This window comes from Teleopsis dalmanni, chromosome 2 (genome assembly GCF_002237135.1).
Source record: "Teleopsis dalmanni isolate 2A chromosome 2, ASM223713v2, whole genome shotgun sequence".
Taxonomy (NCBI): domain Eukaryota; kingdom Metazoa; phylum Arthropoda; class Insecta; order Diptera; family Diopsidae; genus Teleopsis; species Teleopsis dalmanni.
In genome coordinates, this window is record NC_051847.1 from 64120530 (window position 1) to 64146122 (window position 25593).

Here is a 25593-nt window from a genome sequence, read left to right on the forward strand (position 1 = left end):
AAGTAGGTTACCTTTAAAAAACGATACTATACCGTCCTATGAAAAAAAGTTGGTCCTATCTACTTCATAAGCTTGTCAGCTGTTTCATTATCATCAAAACTTTTATAACCAGATACCCAGAATGGCCCTTGGATTGAATGGCTAAAGATTGGTGAGTTTTTATGTTTTCCTTGCTATTCAAGTATATTATACAATAAAACCCTTGCTTTTGTAATACCTTTTGTGGTATTTTATAATACCGATTTCGATAGAAATTTGTCTTTTCCCAGAAAAATTGTAATATATTTTCCTATGGGTGTTCTGGAAGTATTGTCTTGGAAATTTAAAGTATAATTCTACAAAGAAAAACTTTTCTCTTGTAGGAAAATGATACTAAAGGCTTTCAAAGGGTTGATTGTAAGCTGAATTACTACTCGAGATGCGTACTTTAGTGCTTTGTGCGACTATTGACCTCTTTTCCATATCGTGTCCTGATTTTAATTCTATGTTGTATAAAAATACAATAAAATTTATGCAATATTATTCAGCGAAAACTAAGATTTCAAAAAAAAAATTTAATTTGACTACTATAATTAATACACTAATATATTACTTCATAATGTGGTTTTAGTTCATTGTTATGGAAAAATTGATGTGGACCTGGGGACATTTTTAAAAGTCGATTTATTTATTAAATTGACGCAATGGAAAAAGATAGTAGTTACACATAAAAACCTTGTTTATAAGGAGTTTGTTTAAATATTAAATTATATTATTATATCAAGTAATCTCAATAAAAAATTATTATTTTTTGTTTAATGAAAATATTGAGTCTTTAAATATTATATTTAATTCTGTAAACCAAAAACTTTCTTTGATAACGAATATCGTTTTGCTTTTAAATTAGATTTTGTATGTGAAGCCCCTAGGCTACAGCTTTCATGTTAGCGAAAGGATAATAAAGTCTGAAATTGTGTCACTAGCTCAGAAAAATTCAATAATCTATATCGAATCACATGCCCAGTGGTTCAACAAATGAACAATTTATTCCATAAAGCCAAAGTAATAAATTGACTTGTGCTGAAGGAATCATAACATTCTTTGAATAAATATTTTTAACGATATGTAAAAACAATTAAAAAGCAATTAAATTGTTGAAACCCTTAATTTGTTCATTTAGTCATTTGCCACTAATCTTGAAGTGACACACCCCAAAGTGTTTTCCAAGAGGACAATGAGTCCAAGGCATAATTGTAATTTACCTTTTATAGTGGCACTGCATATTTACAAATAAAAAAAGCTTCATAAAATGAATATTAAGAAGTAAGAATATCAGCTATAATGACTTTATTTTGTATCCTACAAAAAAGTAATTAATATTTTAAATATCCGTATAAAGTGTTAAAGAATTAATTATGATTTTTAAAATTTATAAAAGTTTTTATAATATGTAAATAATAATATCCCTATAAAATAAACCAAATGAGGTGATTATTTAAATTAAGCAGTATCAAATGTATGGAGAAATATTTTAATTTTAATATCCGACAGTCGGTATGTTAAAGAAATCAATACTAATCAGTAGAGGTTAGTACCTACTAGTTAAAAACACTTATGTATCTTATGAAATTCGTACCAGAAAGGTTTATGTTACAGCAGATAGTGTTTCTTTTTAGAAACCTGATGAAGGAAAACGTTATAGGTATAATGGGCAGAAATTAATACATAATTCAAGATACTGAGACAAACAAAACATTTAAAAAAAATATAACAGAACTATTATGGTAAGATTACTAGGATTTGGCAAAAAAAGATCAGTAATTGTTGACACGCAACTACTTTGAACATTGAGCGTACCCAGAAGTAAAATTAGGGGGGTGAAGGATGACTTACCGTGAACTTAATTCAGAAAGAGGGAGATGATATATTGCTGTGATAGACAACGTCAAATTTTTGATATTATCCTTGATGTATTAATGTTTTTGTAACTAAAGTTCTTTTAAATGTAATGCATTTTTGACAGAAGGTCAATATCTGTCTTTATGGGGCACTGGTTCATAAGATGGAATAGGGGTGAACTCGGCCTACATTGTGGTATTTCCTGAAATGCATGATTACCAACTCTTGAAGAAAAGACTTCAGAATAGCTGTTGTGTCTATGTCCAGGCTTGGCCAGAACTATGCTCAGGTTTTTGGGGGTCCCTTAACCTAGTCAGCGATATCTCCAATATTAGCATTGCCCATACTCTCGCATTTATAAATGCATCTAGCTGGTTTTACTTCGAACTTCTTCTACCCATTATTAAAAGGATTTGTGGATTTAAAATGGCTTTCTTTTCGAATTGAGGTGAATTCGTTTCTTCCTCCACTCCCATTTACTAATGCATTTTTGAGAATGTTCAATTGCATTTCTTTTCTATAATGTGATTGTTTTTTATGTTTTTTTTCGGAACTTTTTGGGAACTTTTTAATGATTCTCAATTACTAATTCCCAACTTATTTTAATGATTTTTCGAAATCTGAATTTGTGTATTTTGAGTTATTTTGAGTGAACCTTATGTTATGTTATGTTAATTTCATTCATACTTAAACTTAATCTAGCTGTATTCACAATATGACTTTATACAAAATTTCATATGATGAACTGCTAGTGCTAAATGAAATTACCGCAAGAAAGAAAGTGAATTACTTACATCGAAAGAGTTGGGTCTCTTCAAAGTATGGTTTCTAGGTTCGTATGGTTATTAGCATTCTTCATTTGAAAACTGTCACACTCTAGTTTAATTAACTAAGGATATGACTATGGTTTTAGTAAGAATAATATTATACGGACTCAATGGTACAAATTGTATTAATCTTGGTAAAGAAATATTAGTAACACATGCGTTGTCTTCTAGTTCACAATAACCTAACAAAGTCATTATTTTCTTGTGCTCTAATAATCCTCATGTTTCTTCTCATCACGCTAATGAAAACTATTTGTCGTTTGTGTAGTATTAAAAGTCTCCTTTCTGAGTTACATACATCTTGACAAATACTATATCTATAATCTAGTATAATTATAGAAATTATGTTGCTCTCTCTAAACTTATATTTCTCCAATTAACTATAATAATGTACTCAACAATATTGATATATAAAATCAATATAATATACATGTTTATGAAAACTACACGTGTCTTAATCAATCATTAAAGATACTAGTATATGTAGCAGAATTATTCATAGGTACAAATACTTTTCTGTTGAGGATGGTGTAAATTCATCTGCATTTGAGTAACTAAACTGTTCTTCAAACATACAATTCGCAAATTATTTGTCATAACTCAAATATATGAAAAAGGTATAATATGTAGTCAAATTTGCAACCACTCCGTGGTATGATGAATTTATAATATATTTTTTTACCAACCCCTAACTTTCAATTTTGTGACTTGTCCTTTTTAGGTTTTTTGAGTATTATGAATATTTTGTAGTTCTTAGTTACAAAATGTCGCATGTTCCATAAATATGTGTAAAAGTCATTGCACGTTCACCGCTTCTATTTAAACTCAAATTTATTTAAGATAATCTGATTTGATTGTACCTCAAATATAAAATTTTTATACTATTGCCCGTTAGGAAATTTCTTGAATTTACCAAACGACTTAAGTAATATCTTCAAACTGAAAAATATGTAACTTTAGAAGATTTTTTTTTATCGAACGTGACGTGTCTTATGACGAAAAGAGCGCTGAAAGGGTTCGAACAGTAATGAAGAAACAACAACAATAAAAATTTAATTATTTTTACAACGCCGTTTTGCTCAGTACTCCTCATCAGTAATCTTAAGAAATATTAGAATCTTTTATTTAATTAGTTAATAGTCCGTATATAATTTGTTGGACTACAAGTGTCTGTCAAATTAGAAAGGAGAACCCGTGTTTTTCCACACATAACCAAAGCTAAGCAAACTTTAACATATAATACTTAAACTCGTATTGTTTAAAATGGATTATGTATTATTTATGTATAAAAGTTTTTTCAGGTATTTAAATGAAATATACTTCGTGACTGTACTAACTATATAAACAGATCTTAGAGAGAATAAAGAGTTGTCCCTAAACTGAAGATATCATGTTTTGTGTCCAAGCCTACCATCAAAACTTTTTTGCCTTCGGGTTCATACCGCTCTAATATCTCGTTACTATCTCGATAAGGTGGTATATATCCAATAATTTCTGTTACTATACAACTGTGTGTATAGTAATGGGATGTTTAGAACATCCCATAAAATGTTCTACTAATACATTTCAAATTCCTTAGTTTATTCCTTATTCCTTAAGATAAAGACTTAACATTCTCCATTAGATAAATTTCTTTCTTCGTTTTGAGTACTTAAATGATAATTTAATTATTGGTCCTATATTGATTAATTTTTATATAACTTTAATCTAACTCTTCTTTATGCATTCTTTAGAGGTGTTTTGAGAGTTGACGTCTCACATAAAACTTATCCTCTACTACAATATAAAAAATATAAAGAAATGAGAGTCCGATTTGCACATTAATAAGTAGACAAACCGGCATATCAATTCATCTTATCATGTTGATAAAAAAATATATATAATTTATTTTATCTGCGATATGTTCTTCACCGCAATACAATGATTATGACAAGCTTAATAATAATGGTTATGGGTTTCCAGACAAGACCATTTGGCAATTAATTTTGGTAAAAATAGCAGTTTGGAACAACTTTTTTCCCTAGGCTATATGTAATTATAGTTTAATTTTTTATTGGGATCGAAAGTTTTTTTTTGCTTTTAATCAAATACAAGTAGTTACACCATTGGCGTAATCAATTTATAAATTCCATAAACTAATTAGCGCTAGTAATTTCTTGTATGTGTAAAACTTTACAACCACGAAACTCGTTATCTGACTACAACCGATTATCAGCTCATATTTGATACCAAATAAATTTTTATGACTTGTCTTATGAAAAACTCCCCATAAAACAAAAACCTTTAATATTGAAATGATTTTTACCATAGTTGATAATATTTCCTATTTGGTTCTTTATAAAAATCATAACAGGACTGACTACCAAAATAAATTTTATTGCAATTTTGGTTAAATTTAATATGAATAACAAAAGGGATCAAAATTACATTTCATCGTTTTAAGATTACAAAAAGAATGATTTTTTTATGGATAATAGAAATACATACTTTGTGATATTTTTTATTTATTTTATATTTCTATTAAATTTTTTTTTTTAAACATTCAAAATGCAAGTACGTGAAGTAGGGGTTCCGCATTTCATGTACTGTTCTTTGCGACATCTATTTTTATTGATCATTGCAAAAAATTTTGATCAATTTAAGATTTTAAATATACATTTAACATATATATCTGTACGGAATATCCGTAGATATTTTAACTATATTGAAAATAGTTAAAAAAATAATATATTTTTGATAAATTTTGTGATTTATTCTGAAGAATTCCATATGTTTTATTAACTAACAACTGTAGTGTCAAGGAGATGGTATCATAATCATAATAACATACAGTTAACGGCTCCTATAATGAAAAAGCATAACGATTTGATATTACTATTTAGGTTATGGAACGGAAAAACGTTGATAGAGACTACTTAAATGTTAAAGATTGTTGACGAGGTTCTAAGCAAATAACTTATAGTTATTTTCGCAGGAAATTAGATAAAACGGAATGTGAATGTCACGTAGGAATACGAATGAGTGAGTATACATGAAACAGGATTTTATATCTAAAAATTCAGTAATGCAGAGAACAAAACGAAAGTATATTTTCCCACACCTTTCTTCTAATGATATTTTCACTTCATGGATCAAAAACTCAAATCTATTAATTACATGGTTTAAAAGAAAACAGATATTGACAGAAGTTAAATGTTGATATATACAATGCATACAAAATTTTTATTGGAACCAAGAAGCTGAGAGACGAGTAAAATAAATCGAGAAGCACTGTGTATTATACAATACTACGACTTGTAATATTAAAGAAATATGATAAATCAAAAGAGCAACCTATTTGTATTAATCGTAAATAAAGAGAAAAAATTCATGATTATTATTAACAATTGACCGATTAAGTGTGTAGTGTTCTATATAACTGGACTGCTGCTTCAATATGCATGGAAACCGGATAAGGATATAAGGTGCTTAATCAAGATAATTCTCTTTAAATTTGTTAAAGGTTTGACTAGCCATTTATGGAATATGAAACTACAAATACGACACATGAAATTTTATGTCTTATCTGTATTATTGTAAAGAGTGACACTTAAAATTGTGACAATAAACAAAAATACGCTTTTGAAATGAGTCGCTTACTAAAAATACTGTGGACTTAATAAGTTATAACTATATAAATTGAAGCATATCTAATGCATTGTCAAAAAGAGTGAGAACTGCTCAATACTATCAATTGACATAAGGCAGTATATTTGAGGTATATCGCTTATTGGCTTAAATAGGTCTATTAAACATCGCAAAACAGCTTATTTTAGATAATGCTTCGTAGTACTAAACGTAACCTATTACAAACCTACTACAAATGAAAATAAGGATATAGCACGTTAACAGATCTCTTAGCTTAGAAATATGCGTACGTCAAGTGGGTTAAAAACAATGAAGGAACTTACTCATACAGCTCGAGATAGAGCAGCGTTCTCAAATTTTATTTCCATTATAATTTAATTGATTTTTCTTATCTTTTTAAATTTTCATTTTGTATTTTATGTATTTTATTTCTATGTGTCTTGTACGTAGTTTCATATTCATGTAAAAGAAATAAATAAATTTAATAAATGTAATTGATAGAGAGTGTAAGACGAAAAGAATACAGGTAATAAAACAGCGAAGTTTTGGTTAATAACCTCTCTCTCATGTCAGTTATGCGATTTGGTGAAAAAACTAGTTGTATAGTTTTTATACTTCATAGGCGAACTATCCTTTTCGAATAAGACTATATACATTTTTTCTTGATCATGATAGGCTCTACACCAGCAGACAATTTTAAATGTCATTGCTGCAGGTTCATAGCTAAAATATATACTACAAATATTGATATATACCAATAATTAAGAAGAACATAACACTTTACAATTTATTTTTATTTGTATTATTATATTGTATTATTATACTCGTATGTTATTATTATATTGTATGTATGATATTGTATCAATTTTTTCTAATTTTTCATATATTTATCACTTAATAAAATATAAATATATAATATTTTATGAAAATAATAAAACCTTATTTTATCTCACAGTATCTCACACTAATATATTCGATTTTTGGATTATAGACTCATATCAGTTATGCGATTTGAAACAGAACTGTATAAATCCTTCATTGGTGAACCATTTTTTTTCGAATAAGATTTATACAGTTTTTCTTGATGACAGCAGTGCTTATGCTAGGTGGATGACTGGACTGCATCAGTTTTTCCCGTAGATTTATAGTCAATATGAATACAATATATGATTAAATTATTATATTTTTTCTTCAAAACTTTATAAATATAAAAAATTTTGATTTTTATAATTTGTCGCATATAATCCCCAAATAAAATATGAATTGTTGTATATTTCAATACGTGTTTAATCAATCCTATGAAGAAGTCAAGAGAATCACGTTGGATAATAACTTGAAATGCTCACAGAAGCAGCAAAACATGCACACACTCCAAAATTATTACATTTCAAACTGAACAATCTACATGGCACGGAACGTATTTAAGCAACGTCAGGCCATCATTAACTCAAAATGTACTTAAAAAAATACAAAAATAAATACTACATATAAGCATATGTATCTACAAATAAATTTATATATAAATACATATGACGCATGTAAATATACAAATAAATAAAAAAGTAAATATACAATACTTAAACATAGGTATGTATTTACATTTGGTGTCTTGGCACATGCAAATAGAAACTCTTCTATACTAAGTTGTATGGAAGGAGCTTCTGCCAAAAAAATTGTGAATTTCATTTTATATGGCAAGCAAAACTACTAATCTTTCAACACTTTCCTAATTACAACAATAAAACAAACAACCGATACACGTTAGTTAAATTTCAGAAGCCTTCCTCCTTTGTATTCTCTCACCATATCATCATACCATCATGCCAAATAACATATTTGTCTGCTATCTTCAGCTGTTGTCTCCTCATTGATTTTTTATACCGAATGTATAGTTTCATTTACATTAGATTTTGTATCCATATTCTTCATGTGTGTGCCTGCCATTGCATACAATCTGTTCCACGCAAAACCCAATGAATACTGAAGATTTACTTTACTTTATTTGCCAAAAAAAGACGTATAAGGAAAAATATTCATTTCCCAAATGGCAATGTGAACAGGGGAAGTGCAACCACACGGCGCTAAACAAATTTAGCTATATTCAGTGAATATTATTCAAAAGTTTCATACAGTGGAATAATTATATAAATAAGTCCACATAATATAAATTTAATAAAAGTAATTTAATAAATATTTATAATATACAATTATAATATATTGAAGCAAATTATGGTTTCAGTCGGTGGATTTATGGTTACATGTTGGTTAATATGTTGCGTGAACGAATAATTTGTCCAATTTAATTTGATCAGTTGCAAACAAATATAGGCAGCATCCAAGAATCCAACGAACAAATCTGCACAAATCACATTCACTCTTTGCCATGGTTACTGTCCACTAGTTACTCTAAATAATAACGTTCTACCAACAATTCGGTCACGTGAAGTATCTGGGAGTTCATCTTGATCGCCTCACCTGAAAACACCGAAACGCAAGCAACTGGGTCTGAAATTGTGCTACATTTACTGGCTTCTTTGCAAAAATTCAAAATCATCACTGAACAATATATTATCAATACACTGAACAAGTCATCAATGTATAAAGCAATACGAACAGTCAGCAACTAGTACCGAACAAGACTATCAAATGCCAAAAACTTTAATGGATGAAGTTTGTTATAAATTAAATCGAAGTTGTTTAGACACTTTCCTAACAGTATTTTATATAAATATTATTATTATAAAATTATTTTAATTTTTAAGTGCCATTTTGAAGTTTTTTGACTTCTTCGTCAGAGTATATAAGTTAAATAACTGATTCTATAAACTAAAAGTGGACTTGTATATGTAACATATAAAGCAAATCAGTGTATAAGTGTAATGTATTTTCAAAGATACTTTTAGCCCAAAATTGCTTTAAGAAGTTACTTTCTTTCTCGCTCTATTTCTCTCTTTCTATCCATCTTATGTTAAGCTGCAATACTTAAAACATAGAATTGTCAATTTCAATATTGTATTTATAGGAAGCTACTCGTATATATACAAATCAATTTTTCCCTTGTTGTCTTCTATGCTTATATGATATTATCTTATAAATATACATAAATAATTCGTACACTATAATATTATATAAGTGAATTACAGTTCTCACTTACTTTAGATTATGTTCTATATAAATGTAATCGTTAGTTTCATTTATAATTGTATATCGTTAATATGTATTATGAGTTTCAAAACATATGGATTGTTTCTTTGATCCATTTGAAAAACATTGGCTTTAGTGTATTTGCATGTATAGGTAAAAATATGGTTTTAAATTGGGTGAAGAATTGATTTCTATATGCAATTCATTTTCTCCCTTAGTCTAAATTATTTTACATATAAATAATTAAACCTTAGTAACGTTGTTTACATTTTTAGTATGTTTCAAGAATTCCAAAGTATCAATAGCTCTAATTAGTGATTCCGAAGCCTCTGATAGTAATTGTTTATTAGGTTTGTGTAGGTAGTTCCATTAAATTTAATCCGAATCTCTTGATGTTATTAGTGTTAGTTTCCAGATTGTTGAAGTAATTTACTCAAGGTGGCCGTTCTGTGTTACCAAAAAAAAAAATGAGAAAGCGAAAGGGAAAGGAAAATAACAAAGAGTGTGCTTATTTTCTACAAAGTTAGTTACGGCTAAGGCAATGATTATTACGTAGAGTTCTTATATTAAATGTCTGATATTTAATAGACCAGAAAAAATTTTTTGGCTGCTATCAATTTAAAGACATTTCTTCTGTTCCTATCTATCAGCAAGAATATCAGCCTGGTCGTCTAACACGCTAAACTAAATATATAATTGTTGACTTTAAAATTTCGAATTATTTTATTTAAAAATTTTATTTAATATTATTTATATAATAATATATTAGAATAGTATATATTAACAGTAAATAAAAAACGTCCACAATATGTCCACGATAAAACTTTTCTACCAGATAGGTGCGTCTTAAATTACAATACTCTCAATACTCAACACGTAAAGTAATAACCTATTCACACGGCAAAAGTTTAACTAAATTTACTGCTAAACATGACTGAGTTGTCGTTCTTGTTCATATTTTTTTACAAGTATTTTCGAACTGTCTGCATGGAGTACAGCTCTATAACTTAAGGAAGTTATAGGAAGAATTTATCAATCCTTAAAAAAACGATAAAAAGGCACAAACTCTAATGATTCCAGACTAATTTATATAAAATTTTGAGAAAATTCTTGTTTTACAAATTCTAGAGATTTATGTATGGATTACATAAGCTCACTTCACTTTGAAGTTGAGTTATTCATTAAAATTGAATCAACAATTGTATATAAACTCTATGAACGACGTACTTGGAAGTATTAACTAATATTAATTTTGTATATTTTAAAACTATACCAGGGGGTTTGTTTTAATTTGCAAACAAGTTTTTCATATATTAATTAAGATATTGCCTTTAATTCCTTCGGCAAGTTTTTTTTTGTGGCAGCTATCGATTCAAAATGCCACAAGTGGTTCGAAGTGGTAATTTTAGTTTTAGGCACAATAGAAAGTTACATGGTGCAAAACAGATGGCGCTAGATGGAATTTATTTGTTGGATTTTTAACCAAAAACTGTTGCAAAACAATTTCATATTCCTCCATATGTTATGGGGTCTCTAACAATGACCACGGTTAGATAAATTTTTGAGGAGAAATTGGTTAAGTAATAAAATTGAATGTAAATATAGTAGCTGATCAAGATCATTCCATAATGGGTCAAAAAAAAGATTAATTATCAGTTGTATAATTATAATAATAATGTTGATTTTGAAACTTTAATAATAATAACTCCCTTTACTGACATTTTTACAATGTGGCATATTGAATATATACATACACCAGCTGCTGCGGCAGGCCAAAACTCGAGAAAGGAGAGCGAAGAGCCACAAACACGACAGCAGTCATTATAGGGTAAATAGTTTCATAGCATGTCTTCTTAGTAAGCAGTGATCCGTAGTGCACTATAGTGCTGAGCAAATAACGTTTTAGTTGATGCAGTTGACTGCTACGTTTTCTGTTCTTCAATTTAGACCGGGTCGATCTTAAATTCTGACGGAAGAGCTTATTTGCTCTGTGTTACCTTATAGAACTCAAAAATTTAAAAACCAACTTAAACCTTTGACAAAGCCTCAACTGCGCTTAAAAGGTAGATCTTGGAGCTAAGCGAATACTACTAACATATATATGGTTTTTCAAAACAATATTCTAGTTGAGGTTAGGTTATACCGGCAATCCTAACGCTCCACTTAGGCCTACTATAGTACCCTATAAGAACTCAGAGGTTTTAAACTTATTTTAAACGTGTAAACATCCTAAAATGCTCTTTACAGGAAGGTCCTGGAGTTGGCGAAATATGGAACATGTGAATCTAATACAAAATTTTTAGTAATGATTCCTATAATCAACATGAAATGTATTTTCTATGTCTGAGAATATTCATCAGTGTTATCGTTATCTCATTTTTTATCCCTTGTATCCGTTACGACATTTGCTGCAATTTTTTTCTTTTTTTTTGATATTTTCAAAGTATGTTAAAATTTAGTACAAATTTAATTAAGCTAAATGGTTTAACTTTCCATGTTCCCATGTTCCACTGTATGTCAAAATAAAGTGGTTGGTATGTAAGCTCACTGCTGCTCAGTGGTAATCCATTAATGAATTATCACAACGATAAGTAAATAGATCTCACCTAACAAAATAACAGTGAAAAAACTAAAAAAGGAACATTGAAGAGCACGTTTAACATTGTATACAAAAATAAAAAAAAATCTATGAAAGGAAATATTTATGTACAGGAACATGTATATGCGAAGTAACGTAAGGACTCAGCTGCCTTTCTGTCTTACTGCCTTTTGGCCTGTTTGTCTTGTTTGCCTGACGTTGTTAATTTAACACGTTGTTGTCGCACTACTGTAGTTGGTTGTTCACTGCAATCTCAGCCTCGTGAACAAAGGCATAATATCATCACACTGCCACATATACAGACACAAATATGTATAGCTTAAAATCCACGATATCCAAACACGATACTGTATATTAGCAATGTTGTTTAATTTTCATTTTCCTTTTTGCATTCTACTTCCATTAATACTATATACAAGCTATCTTCTTAGTGTTGGTGGTGTTTATGGCTGCGTTTGTTAGAAGAACGAGACTTGCTTTCATACGCTTGTTTATGTTGTATTTAGAGCAAATGAGATGGATATACTCATTGCAGTTGTAACGGAAACGCCTCTTTGAATTGGGTTGTTGGACTACTTCTTCCACAGACTTGGTAGTAGTTCGTAACTCTTAGAAGAAGAAGCAGTAGTTACGCGCGTATTGCTGCTTGCTGCTATTGTTGCGGAACGTATATCTAATAAAAATAATATAAGAAATTTGGAGAAAAAAATTTTTGTTGTTAAGGCATCTCAGTTACATCGCCACATTGTATACGATTTTGTTTGTTAATGGTTGCGATACTTTTGTGCTCATAGAAGCGGATGTGAAAACGGATTTGGAAAAAATAAGAAAAATATAAAAAAAAAAACAAATAGTAAGAAGGCGAAAATAAATAGAAGTAAATAAAAAAATTTAAAAAAAAAATAGAAAAACACAAAACTCGGATCATGTTCGTATCGTAGCTCATTGGCATCCACCTACTTACAGCTACTTTGTTATTATCCAATGCAAAGCTAAATCACTGCTGTTCTGCGACGTTCTCAGTCCCTAAGTGTTTCGATGGTACTTGTCTATATGAAAAAATCGGCTGCACACGTATAAGTTACCGAAATGCCTCATCATCATCATCATCATCATCGGCGACGTCTATGAAAGCGAAGCAAGTGCGCAGTTAGTTATTCTAAAGTAGTCTTTGGCTCGTATTCGGTGTTGGCGAGCTAGTGAAACGATATCCACGATATCCAGCGATACTTCCCAGCAGCTACTGATAAGTGCAATATAGCGAATATTACCAGTTACAACCAAAATTCTTAAATTAGTTATTTGAGATATAATTAATCTCATATTAATCAGTTACAAAATTAAACTACACTTGAAAAAAATCAATGCATTGTGAATTAATTTAAATATAAAATATTTTCATATAGAAAAGTGTCTCGCAGTGTTTATGCATATAAAATAATATTTTTTTATAATAAATAAATTTTTTTTTAATTCAAATCGTAAATAAAAAGTGTTGAAAAAAACAATTACTATTTTAATAATTTTATGTGCTTCAAAACGACTTTGTTCTAAAACTCTGAAGTTTTCCAAGGCCCCAAAGTGTTTACCTATATAATCCGTGTGTTAAATTTGAATTCAATTTTTTTAATCCTTAATTGGAAAATTTTCCAAACGCTAATTTTATATATTCGTGCTCTCGGAATAGTATGCGAATTCGTTCACAGTGGATTCGACGAATAAAATGGCCGTTGGACCGACGGAGGGTAAACAGCCTCCATCTGAGACATTCGCCTCAACTCATCAGATTATAGCACCAAGCCCGATTTTAGCTGTGCCCACACTGGCATTTTCTGCTGCACAAGTGGAGATCGTATGCAAAACTTTGGAGGATTCGGGTGATATTGAGCGTTTAGCTAGATTTTTATGGAGTCTGCCGGTAGCTTTGCCTAATATGCATGAAATATTAAATTGCGAAGCAGTCCTCAGAGCAAGAGCTGTTGTTGCCTATCACGTCGGAAACTTCAGGTAAGATTTCTTTCTTTTTCGTTTGTGGTGAGAAGGTAAAATGCTTAATGGACCCTATAGCCCACCGTTGTCAGAGACTTAGTTACAGTTTATTTCTCCAACTATCGCTTTCAATAACTTTCTCGCTTGAACATCTTCATCCATTCTTACGACATAACTAAGCTGGCGAAGCCGTTGGATGCCAATCCGCTGAATCATATCAATATCCTAAAAAAGCTCGTGGTTCATTCGGATACAGTAGTCGTCGCTAATTCGTAGAAGACCATAGATCTTACAAACAATTTTTCTCTGGAAAACTTCTAGTTCTGCTTTATCATTCTGTGATAATCATACTTATGCGATTGTGCTTAATAAATGTTGTATGGACTAAAAGCCCTCTATGGTGTTTAGTGATCGATTCCCTATCGTTCTTCCAGAATTGAAACCATTCTGATTTCTTCTAAGGATTCAGAGTCCTATTCGTCAGCGATATACGACCATCTTATAATAACAATAATAATTAAAACCTTAAAAATATATTTTAGAGTGACCCATATTCAGACAATAGCTTATTCTTGTGCTCTCTCAATGTTTCTTGAGTGTTATGCATTTATTACTACTTGTGATAAAACTGATTTACGTTTAACCCTTTACTGGCACTAAGAAAGATATTGTTTTCGATATTAAATGCGAGCTGATAGTTCTATAAGCTATTAACGCTCCGTAATAGGAATGTTTGATACTTTAAAATTTGATTTGACATAAGCAGTTGAAGCAGCAAAAAACTTTTTGTGGTTTTATCTTGATGAAACAATGAACATACCAAAAATAATTCTTTTTTATATAACAAAATCTGTGTCTGATTCGGCATTTTATATGGCAGGATAATTGAATCTAAATCCATACAAAAAAATTTTATGTGTCGTTATGTATAAAAATTAGTACATTCGATATCTTTACATTCGGTCATTTGAATATCTTTATGAAAAACCGATAAAATTCATTTCAGAATGTTTAGTCTATATAGCAGCTATACAACATAATGGTGCAATTTTAACAAATTCACCAGTGATCAGATTCATTCACTCATTTCGATAGCTGGAAAGCTGAGAGAGTGGCTTGGGATGAAACAAACAGACGGATATACGGATAAGTCCAAATGAACTTAGTTCATTGAGCTAATCAAGAATATATATATTTTATAGGGCCTGCGACTTTTCCTTCAATGCGCTATAAAAGTTTTAATAAATCTACTATAATCTTTTTACATTGTTTTCTATAAGTGCTACCTTACTTATATCATACTCGCCTCCATCAAGCACTTCACTTTGTTAGGAATGACCATAATTACTTATCTAATTGTCGAATTAATATATTAAATTCAGGGTTTAGTCGACTCATCAAACTGTTTAAGTGCATATATAATTTTATAATCTAGTTTGTAAAAAAGTGCTATCAGATAGTATTGTAGAGATACTTATGTTTATTCTCAACATGAAGTGGCGAAGCTTAAATGATTAAACACTCTTTTCTTGAGATTTACATTATACTAACTCACTCAGAGTTTGTGCTGAAAACATACTGGAAAGAATATTGTACTATTTAAATTAAAGTTAAATAATTAGTTAATTATTAATTCTTTTGATATAGCTGTAACTATATTATTAAATTCATATCAATAAATTTAGAGCAGTGTCTTATGTAAAAGAGGTTTTAGGGTTTAAACTCAACATAAATTATTTTTGCACATTTTTCACTAGATATAATGGATTTTATTTTCATATGAACTTTTAGCCAGTTTTCAAAAACCTTTTCTCTAACAAGTATAATTCAATACCTTAGAATTTAAGAGCTACATCCTACTATATCCTAATAGTAGTAATTATGATGGAAATATAATGAAAATGGTACCAAACACATAATTGCTTATCATGATTTTTTGCTATTAGGATTTGTATGGGTTAAACTTTAATCACTATGTTATTTAAAAGTACACAATTAATTGTCTTTATCTCACTATTAATTTCGCGGGGTCTTTTTCTTACCCTAAAGATTTCTTACCATTTCTTGGTTTCTTTAAGGAATGAGTTCAAGTGTACTGTCACTTAGTTATTAGATAATGTGGACAAGCTATTTTATATATTCAGATTAGACAGAATGTATGATAATATCGCAGTTTAATTGCTGCTCTAGTTCGCCGCTGCAGTGAATTCCAAAATTTTAACATGTTGTGTGTAATTTATAGTCCAAATAAACAAATAATTGATGTGGTAACCCTTAAAAAGGCTAGTAATGTGACAGAAAATTTTGTTCGACTTTGAAATACTGGTATTTAAATATCGAGTAAATTATAGTAAAGTTCTGATACTTTTTAAACTGAAGATACAATAGCCTATATGATTTACTAAACGAGAAAAATATGTGAGTATAATATATTTATTTATTCGTGAGTTGAGATTTAAATTAAATTTTGAGTTAATGAAGAATAAAGAACTGGACTTCTAGGTTCTTAACCCTACCTATTAGTATGATATATAAAAATGAATAGTTATCGAAGTTGTTCAATTATTCAATAAAATTATTTAGAAAGAATCAGGGGAGACTTCATTAATTTATATTAATAATATTTAAACTCAATTTTTTCAAAATTAATAATTAGTTTTTATTTTTTTTATAAAATTTAACACATGTTGAATTCATTTTGTAAAAACAAATCAGAATGCATCAATGATGTAGAAACTAATTCCAATGGCTTTACTTTTCCTTGTTTTGGCTTAAGGAACTTCTTTCTAAATTTAAAGAAAAAACTTTTTGTTTTAATTTTTTAACCTTCTGTATTAATTACATTCATTTAAAGAATGAATATCTGCCAAAAGCAAAAGAAAAAATTCCTGAAGAAAAAAAAACCAAAACTGATCAAACAAACCCTTTTCACTACAGAAGCAAACTTGATCCTTGTACTTAGTTGAACGCAAATAATTTGCTAACTGGGAAAAATGATATTTGATAGTTTTTTGCATTCATTAAACGATTGAATGAATAAATGAGCACATAACATAATGAGAACACAATGAAACTAAATTAATAAACAATGGGATTAATTTACTAATTAAAGACCCCAAGCAAGAGGCAAGAGCCTAAGTGGGAACCTCAACTTTCCGCTACCATTTGTCGTTTCATTAATAAACAAACACCGGTGAACAATGGAAAGCGCATAGCGCATAACAGAGATCAGCTTCCGTCTCCGCTTCAGAAATGCTCACATTTCAATTAAAATTTAAAAAATTTTAAATTCAATGCCTGAATTTGGCAAATTTCGAACAATAATTTGCAAATAAAATATCATGAATTCACTTAGTGATGTATAAATACTGAATAGCGGTTCTCAATAATTCGGTTTTAATTACTGCAGATATAATTTTTTATAAGAATTATCTTAAATAACTTTTAGTGCCATGAATGGTATTTATATAACCTTGAATTTTAGAATTGATTATAATTTTTATAATTTCTCGATTTGATACTCTGGTGCGATTAAGTCGATATTATTTCTAAGAATCCACTTTAATGAAACCATAAGACACTTTGTACTGACGTTTGAACCCAGTAAATATAGGACCAGTTTAATATTTTGGTTAGGTTATGTAGATATGATTGAAAATCAACTTTAATCGATCCATAGAACACTTTCTGCTAACGTTTGATCGTAGTAAATCTGTCTCTCTTTTTTTAAACTATTTGTTCCTAAAATTCTTGTATAGAATTTAAGACAGCAATAACACCATCTCCCCATTGAATACACCATTCGATATCCTTGTATAAAACTAGCTTCATAGCTTGATGTCGTTGACAACGAGCTTGATTTTGTATTCCCAAGCATAAAAAATTTCACTTCCATGGTGTTTCTTCTTATTTGCAAGAGGTATTGCACTTCTCAATTATCAAACATAATGTCATGCAACCCCAATTCACTACCTGCCGGCGCCGTCGATAAATGACAGTGAGCCTTATACAGAGATCTGCATTTATAAGATCTCTATACCATAGAGATTATAATATATTATATGACATAATATAAAATATATGTAATATAATACATATAAAAGCGATCCATTATGTGTTATAATAAAGAAAGAACTAGCTCAATGCTCTCTTTTCCTTTTATCCAACCAAGGGTATTCCTGTAGAATTCAGAACACTTGGCTTCGTATCTAGCAGAATGATTCTTACTTTTTTTTATATAATATTTTATTTATAATCTATTTATTTATATAAATCATAGTTAAATTTTATAAACTGTTAACTGATTGTAAAGTGGCGCACTAAACTTGATAAATATATTTATATTTAGTTAATATTTTATAACTATTTATATGCTCTCAATAATAATTAAATATATATTTATATCTTATTATCACTTAAAGATATCTTAAATGTATGATCTCTTCTTGGAACATATTAAGCCTAATCCAACAGTGACATAACTTATGAGATTATATGGTTGTTTAATTTTTTATGAAATTTAGAACTCTTATTTAAAATTAGATATTTCACATATGTAGAGAACATCCAGATCTGCTTAATTAATCTAGGCATTTTGGACTGAATATCCTGCACCATTTTAGTTCTTTTATATTAGAGCTCTAGCTGCACTGCACAATTGTATTCCATTAATTCAGAATGGTACTTTGTATACAGGAACTGTAGCATTAAGGTTTAATTCAGATCTTGAACCCAGTAACCAATACAGTTTTGTTTTAAGAGTAAATTATTTTTCTTTTCGCTTGTATATTGTTTTTGCAAAAAAATCTTTTATTGAAATACATGTCGACATATTTACCAATGCAACTTATTGAAATGGAATGGTATTATTGGAGTGGACGGCAGTTTGAACAATCTTACACTAAGTAAGCACAGAACAGTTTACACTTTGTTTTTCTTGTTCCCAGACACAGTTCTGAAGATTCCAGAATGTTCCACTCCGAATCTTACAATAATTTTCTTTCGCAATAGTTAAAAAATGTTTAGAAATAATTGTGAAACGGTTAGAAAACTAAATCAGTACCACACAAAGGAATATATAGAAAGACCCTGCTCGTACGGCTATGAAGCCGCAGGATCATAGAACTTCATGATATGAGTTTATCTTAAGATAATCCAGTAACTATGTTTTGTCCAAACACAACATAATTCTCATCCGACCAGCATCATATACACTAGTTATAGTTTAAATTGATGTTTTAATTTTTTTTAAATTAAATTACCACTCTAGAATAAGAGGTTTTGAAAAAGGTTTCATATAAGCATATAAACCTAATATTATTTTTGTTTATTCAGTAATTAATAATAATTCATTTACATTTTTATTTGCTCAGCCGCTTAATATATCGTATTTCAAGTGTTATATATTATATATCGAGAATAAAGGTTGTTGATAGAAGAGTTTGTTTATTATTTATAACTGTTGCAAATGTTAATAAGGGTACTTTATAAACTGATAAATGCCTTATAAACCTAATAAACATATAAATTTATCTACTTTATAAGTTAAGTGTCATATCTTGTATGAAAACACAAACGCGAAAATTTTACCAAATGAATTTATCGCATAAATTTCTCTGTTTTCGATACAAAATTGCATTCCAAGACAAGCAAGTTACTTACAAAAATATCTCTGTAAATACTCTTAAGTTTGGATTTTTCACTAAATTTTAATATTTTATTTTATAATTTTAAAGTTTTGACAAATATTTAATAATGTAATGATATTGACTAAACGTTTGGTTGAAAAAATTGTGCTGCTGAGCATTGCATTTTGTGCTGTCATAATTATTGCTGATATAAATAGTGCTATCATACAGCAGATCAAGCGAGTACGGATCAATAGTGCACTTGTTTGCTTATTAAGTTTCATAATATGAAATTTGCCTACCAATCTATCAATACACATTTCATAATAGCTACTATTATGATTTGTAATATATAATTCTTTTTTTTCTTAATTTTTTTTCTTAAGTTAATAATAGAATTATATAACGAAATAGTATTATTATTTGATTTTTGGGATTAAGAATTTTTATGCACTTACCTACTTACTAAATGTAAGTAGGATAATTTATGTTAACTATGCCTCCGTAAACATATTTTAGGGGGCGATATTTAATTTCAATATTGTCATTGTTTTATGGATATTGGGAGTTACGTTTAATATCAATAATAATAATTATAGTTTGTATTAACTACAAAAATAAATTTTCGGTTGCGAATGTTATCCGTTAAACCCGCTACTTCATTACATAGAAAAGTATTTTCCCCCTAGAGTTAATAATCATCACCACCTAAAAAGTTAATTTCTCAAAAGTAAGGTATACCATCTTTCATCTTTATAAGTGTTCTAAGCTACAGCTAATATTTAACACTGACTTATAAAAAACTTGTTATTTATGACTAAGGATTACACGTTAACATCCTGATCGCTACAACTTTTGTAGTAATCAATGACATTGAAGAAAAGCCTTTTTAATATATATTGTATAAAGAATTCAGTATTAATTGGATTCCCTCATGAATTCCTCTTTTGATTATTTTTGGTGAACACATCTCAAGAATAACCATCAGGTATCACCACTTATAAAAATTATGTTCTTAAAAATTTCATGATTTTTCGATCAATATTCATTGATTTCAACTATTTAAGTGACCATGTAGTGACCACATTTTCATATCTATAAACTCTTAAAGGAAAAAAATTTGCATTGAAGGGTTATCTGTCTGAATTGAACTGAATTGATTTGTTGAATTGAAATATGATGTTGAACACAATGAATGCTAAACTTTAGTAGTTATCAGAAAGCAGTGCGACACTGTTTTCGATAAATATTTGATACTGTGAAACTTATGTTTCAAATTTAGTCTGATGTTTGCTTACAGTATACCAAAAACGTAGGTTTCCACTGCTAACGATATAGGTTCCGTATTTGGAGTTGCATACCTTATTAATATTCATGTATTAACTTGACATGAAAAATTATATTGCGCAACTGATGCATTTAAATAAGAGAAATAAATTACGGTTTATAAAGAGATATAACTGCACTTTCAACAACTGACTTGTCACACATCGTATCACAAGTTATCATTTACTTGACTAAATTGTATAAATTAGACGTCTAGCTTTTCTTCCTTTACCAAATAGTCATAAGCTACTACTTATTTGGAGATCTCAAAAGGATCCCGAGTGAAAAAGATTTTACTTCAATAATGAAGTGAAAACAAACGCATTTTTTAAAACTAAATATAAATCTTCTTACAAGAAAAGCATAGAACTGCCAGAGAGGCATTGAATTTGTTGTTGAGAGAGCTTATATTTATGACTAATGTCATAAATGTTTTTTTAAAGGTTCCGAGCTTATTGAGTGCTGTGTTAGTTTACAGATAGCTAAGGTTATAGTAATAAGGTAATAGTTGTTAATTAGAATTCTGTTTTTACAGATTCTAAATATAAATAGAAACTTAATTATAATGTTATATATGTCAGTAAATTAAAGTTGTTAAAAGTAAAAGCTCATAATATAAATTTTTTATATATTCAGTAGTTATGCATAAAATATGGAACTTATATTGTAACATATTAATTTTAACAATTTTTTTATTGCAACCATTTTATACATAATTTACAATTTATTCGATTTATTCGAATTATTATAATGACACAATTATTCATCAAATACGGCGTGGCGTTTCTCTCACCTTTCAATAATAAAAATCGTATCTGCCACCAACAGACAAATGAAAATGTATCTGTAATTTTCTTTTCAAAATCAAAAGTAACAATTTCTAAACGAAAATATAGAATATCCCGCGGTGTTCAAAATTTCTATATAAATTGTGAATTATGTATTTTACCCAACCGATACGAAGTGATTTGGTGTGCTAAAGGGGGGTGACTAAATCTTTCTATTTTGCCTTTGATGTAATTAAGTTACAATGATTTCCCGTATAGGCGAGCATTACATGATTTGTTCAACATTTTTGTTCTTCAATTGTGGATATTTTGACATATGTGCTTATTGATTGATTTTTATGTTTTTGAATATAAAAAAGTATGAAATCAGTTATGCACACATTACATTCATATTACCGGAATTTTCGAAATTATACATCATTAATTCTAATATCAATCATAAGTTACCTTAATAATGTATAATTCAATCTAATTTTCATATCAAAAGTCGATGAAAATAGAATATATAAAAAATATTAAAAAATTACTAAAACTCTATTATATTTAGTACGATAAATGGAAATATTCATAATTAAGTAAAAAAAATCATTATGAAATTAATTATAGAAAGTTATGCCAAATTTTTTAAAAAAATATTTTAAAATGTATTTTTTAAAATGTATTTAAAACGTATTCAAACATAGCTTCGCAAAATCCTTATCATTCTTCTTTAACCCTAAATTAATTATCTTCTACACAAAAACACCTTTGAAGTATCGAAATAAATGAAGATACGTCGCTAAGCCATTTTATATACAGATATAAATGAAGCATATTTCAGAAGCAACTTCAACATAGAAAACTATCCTATAAGAATTTAGTTGAGATAAACAGAAAGTGATATTTGTTATTGAAAGTATATTGTATGGTAATTAACCGAACAGCAAAAGTAATAATTTACTTCATTTAGAGCAGTGTGAACAGATTCGAAATATTTTAATTAATTAAAATATTATTAATTATAAAATAAAATTAAATTAATAATGAAGCGACCAGCAAAAGTGATTATTTACTTCATTTACAGCAGTGTGAACAGATTCGAAATATATTAATTAATTTACCTTCCGCTTATTTTATTTTCTAAGTATTTCAGTAATAACGAGTGAGTATTATTCACACGAAAGTAAATTAATTAATCCAGCTAGTTACAATATTTGTAATATATATGCAGCTCTACAGTAGTTTCAATTAATTTTTAGAAATTTACTTTTTACCTATAACTAATAATAAACTTGCAATGAAATAATTGAAAGTGTTCCTATTAGTTAAAATCATTATAATTGTGAATTTTCCAGAAAGACAGCAATTTTGTTCTCAATAATGAAATAATTAACAAGAAAAGAAAAGCAAATACTCTTCATCAATACAATTATTTCACAATTGAAAGATTTTATATCTATATGCAACATTTTCCCAAATATATTTATATATATGTATATATATATTTTTCCATAAAAATGTCTTTCTATGACAAATGTTCTTTAATCAAGTTCGAACTTCCCTATTTTCCTCTTCCATGTAGATTTGTCTGCTATTGCCTCACTCCAGTCTATAATGTTCAGAAAAGTTATATATATGACTAGCAAACCTGATTAAATTAAGATTAAAATTAAGATAAATAATATATTAATTAATATTAATTAATTAAAATTAAGATAAATAATATGTATTCGCCAGTTATTGTAAGAGTAAGCTAGAAATGCTATAATTTAGAGGCTTTATTCGTTTCCATATTTGAACTATCTAAAATCATTAAAAGTCGCAGTACTAAGCTTTGTTCAATCAGTTTAAAAACTGAAAGTCTAGCTTTAATAATTAAACAATAGACAAAGAGGCAGACAGACATACGGATCGACCGCAGGGCAACGCACAGTGTGGAAGAATTAAAATAAGACGATAAAAATTCGGTATTATCTGAATCAAGAGAGATAGTAAAATACCGTTTTTTGTAAACTTTTTGAGATTGGCATCCCTTTGTGTAGCGTCCAAAATAAATGCAAATAAGCCCATCTTGGAATAGAATAGAAATAAATGGGGCACAAGCTCCCAACGGAGCAGAGCACTGCGACCAGATTGATCTTTTGTGCTGCAACTGACCCTAACCGAACAGAAGACATTCCGCTTTTCGAATGAAAGCCAGAATGTCGTCCGTTGAGGACCTCCTAATGTCAGTAAGAGATAGCAGCTCTCCTCCCAGTGACCTCCTCTTTGCCCAGATCAAGGCTGGGCAGTCATAGAGAATGTGACTGGTAGACTCGTCTGCTTCTAAGCAGAGTCGACACTCCGTCTCCTCGGACAGATCCATTTTGGAAACAATAAGGAATATTTTATTTTAATATCAGAACTAAACCGAACTATATTGATATGCCTTTACTATGTTATGGTCATGTCCTCTTCAGAATTTCAAACATTTTATCAAATTTTATATTATATGTTCTTATATTACATATATCACTATCCAAATATTATGTATTGTATAATTGAAATGTAATCTATTTTGGCACTCTAACAATATCATTTTGGTTTAGAAAGCCTAAAATATGTTTATATACCTTTCACAAGAGGTTTGTAACACAAAGGAGGAGATCTGGAAGACTGTATAAGTCTCTATACGACTACATTTTTAATCAGCACTACCAGATAAATTTTTATAATAATATTCCTATGTTTATTTGGATTTCGACAATAAAACTAAGTGAATGAAACTTATCATACGAACGTTTCAATTAATGCAGTCGGCTTAAACTAGATATGAATATATAGTTCCCTGTTTAAATTTGTATATTATTCAATAAATATTATTATGTATTCAATAAATTTGTGTTACATGTTACAGTTACCATCTTTTTACCTACAAACAGACAGTTCCTCCTCAGTTGTTGAGTTGAGGTTGTTAATACTCTTAACCTGCAATACCGCTTAAACGATATAGATAGATCCAAAGTAACAGAATGTCGTTTTTGCTTGAAATGGAATGGAGTTTGTAGTCATATTATTTGTGACTTTTCTGCTTTGGTTTGGTAAAAATATATTAGGAATTTTTCTATGATCGATCAATTATCTTTCATTTGGTAAGGGCCAGTTGTTACACTAAAGATCTATTAGGTCAATTATTAAAAAATATAATGTACAGGAATTATTATTATAATTTAAATAAAATATATAAATATATAATTTTCAGCATACTCGTATACCAAGAGTAAAGTAAATATAAGCAGAATTTTCAGGGAAGAGAGTGTTTTAAAAATATATTTCAGTTATGTTATTTCAGAATAACATATATACTAGGTTGTGAATTAGTGAGATTTAAAACCATTATTAGATTATTTAATTGTTCATACTGTTACATAAAATTTTAACAATTTCACAAAAAATTTAAACAATACTGCAGATAAGTAAAGCTTGTTGGTCGCAGAGACTTTAATATTTTTTTTTCTTATAATAATACACTTTTTTCCCTTTAAGTTAATGTTTGGCTCCTATAGGGATTTGTGTATAATCTTTGAAAAATAGTGCTTCAAAAAAAACATTAATGAAGTTTTCACAGCCCATTATTATTTTGTGATGGAGATGTGTATATAATTATTTTCATTGAGTTAAGGTTGTCGTTCGTATTTAATAGATAGTATTCGACATTTAACACACATAATTTTGAGACTGACTAATGAATGATCTGATAATTTGATCAGCGAAAATTTTGCGTTTTCAAAGTTAAAAAAGTAACTTAGAGGGCAAAACTACATAACAAT

General features: G+C 28.8%; 1 protein-coding gene across 1 annotated transcript in view; it reads left to right on the forward strand.

Annotated features, from left to right (window-relative positions):
- Nucleotides 1-13639: 13639 nt before the first annotated feature.
- LOC119678218 (protein Optix) overlaps nucleotides 13640-25593 on the forward strand; it is a 34559-nt gene continuing 22605 nt past the window's right edge. Inside the window, exon 1 of the mRNA XM_038089930.1 lies at nucleotides 13640-14082. Coding sequence (XP_037945858.1) covers nucleotides 13799-14082 — 284 coding nt within the window. The 5' untranslated portion in view covers nucleotides 13640-13798. The remainder of the gene's footprint in view (nucleotides 14083-25593) is intronic.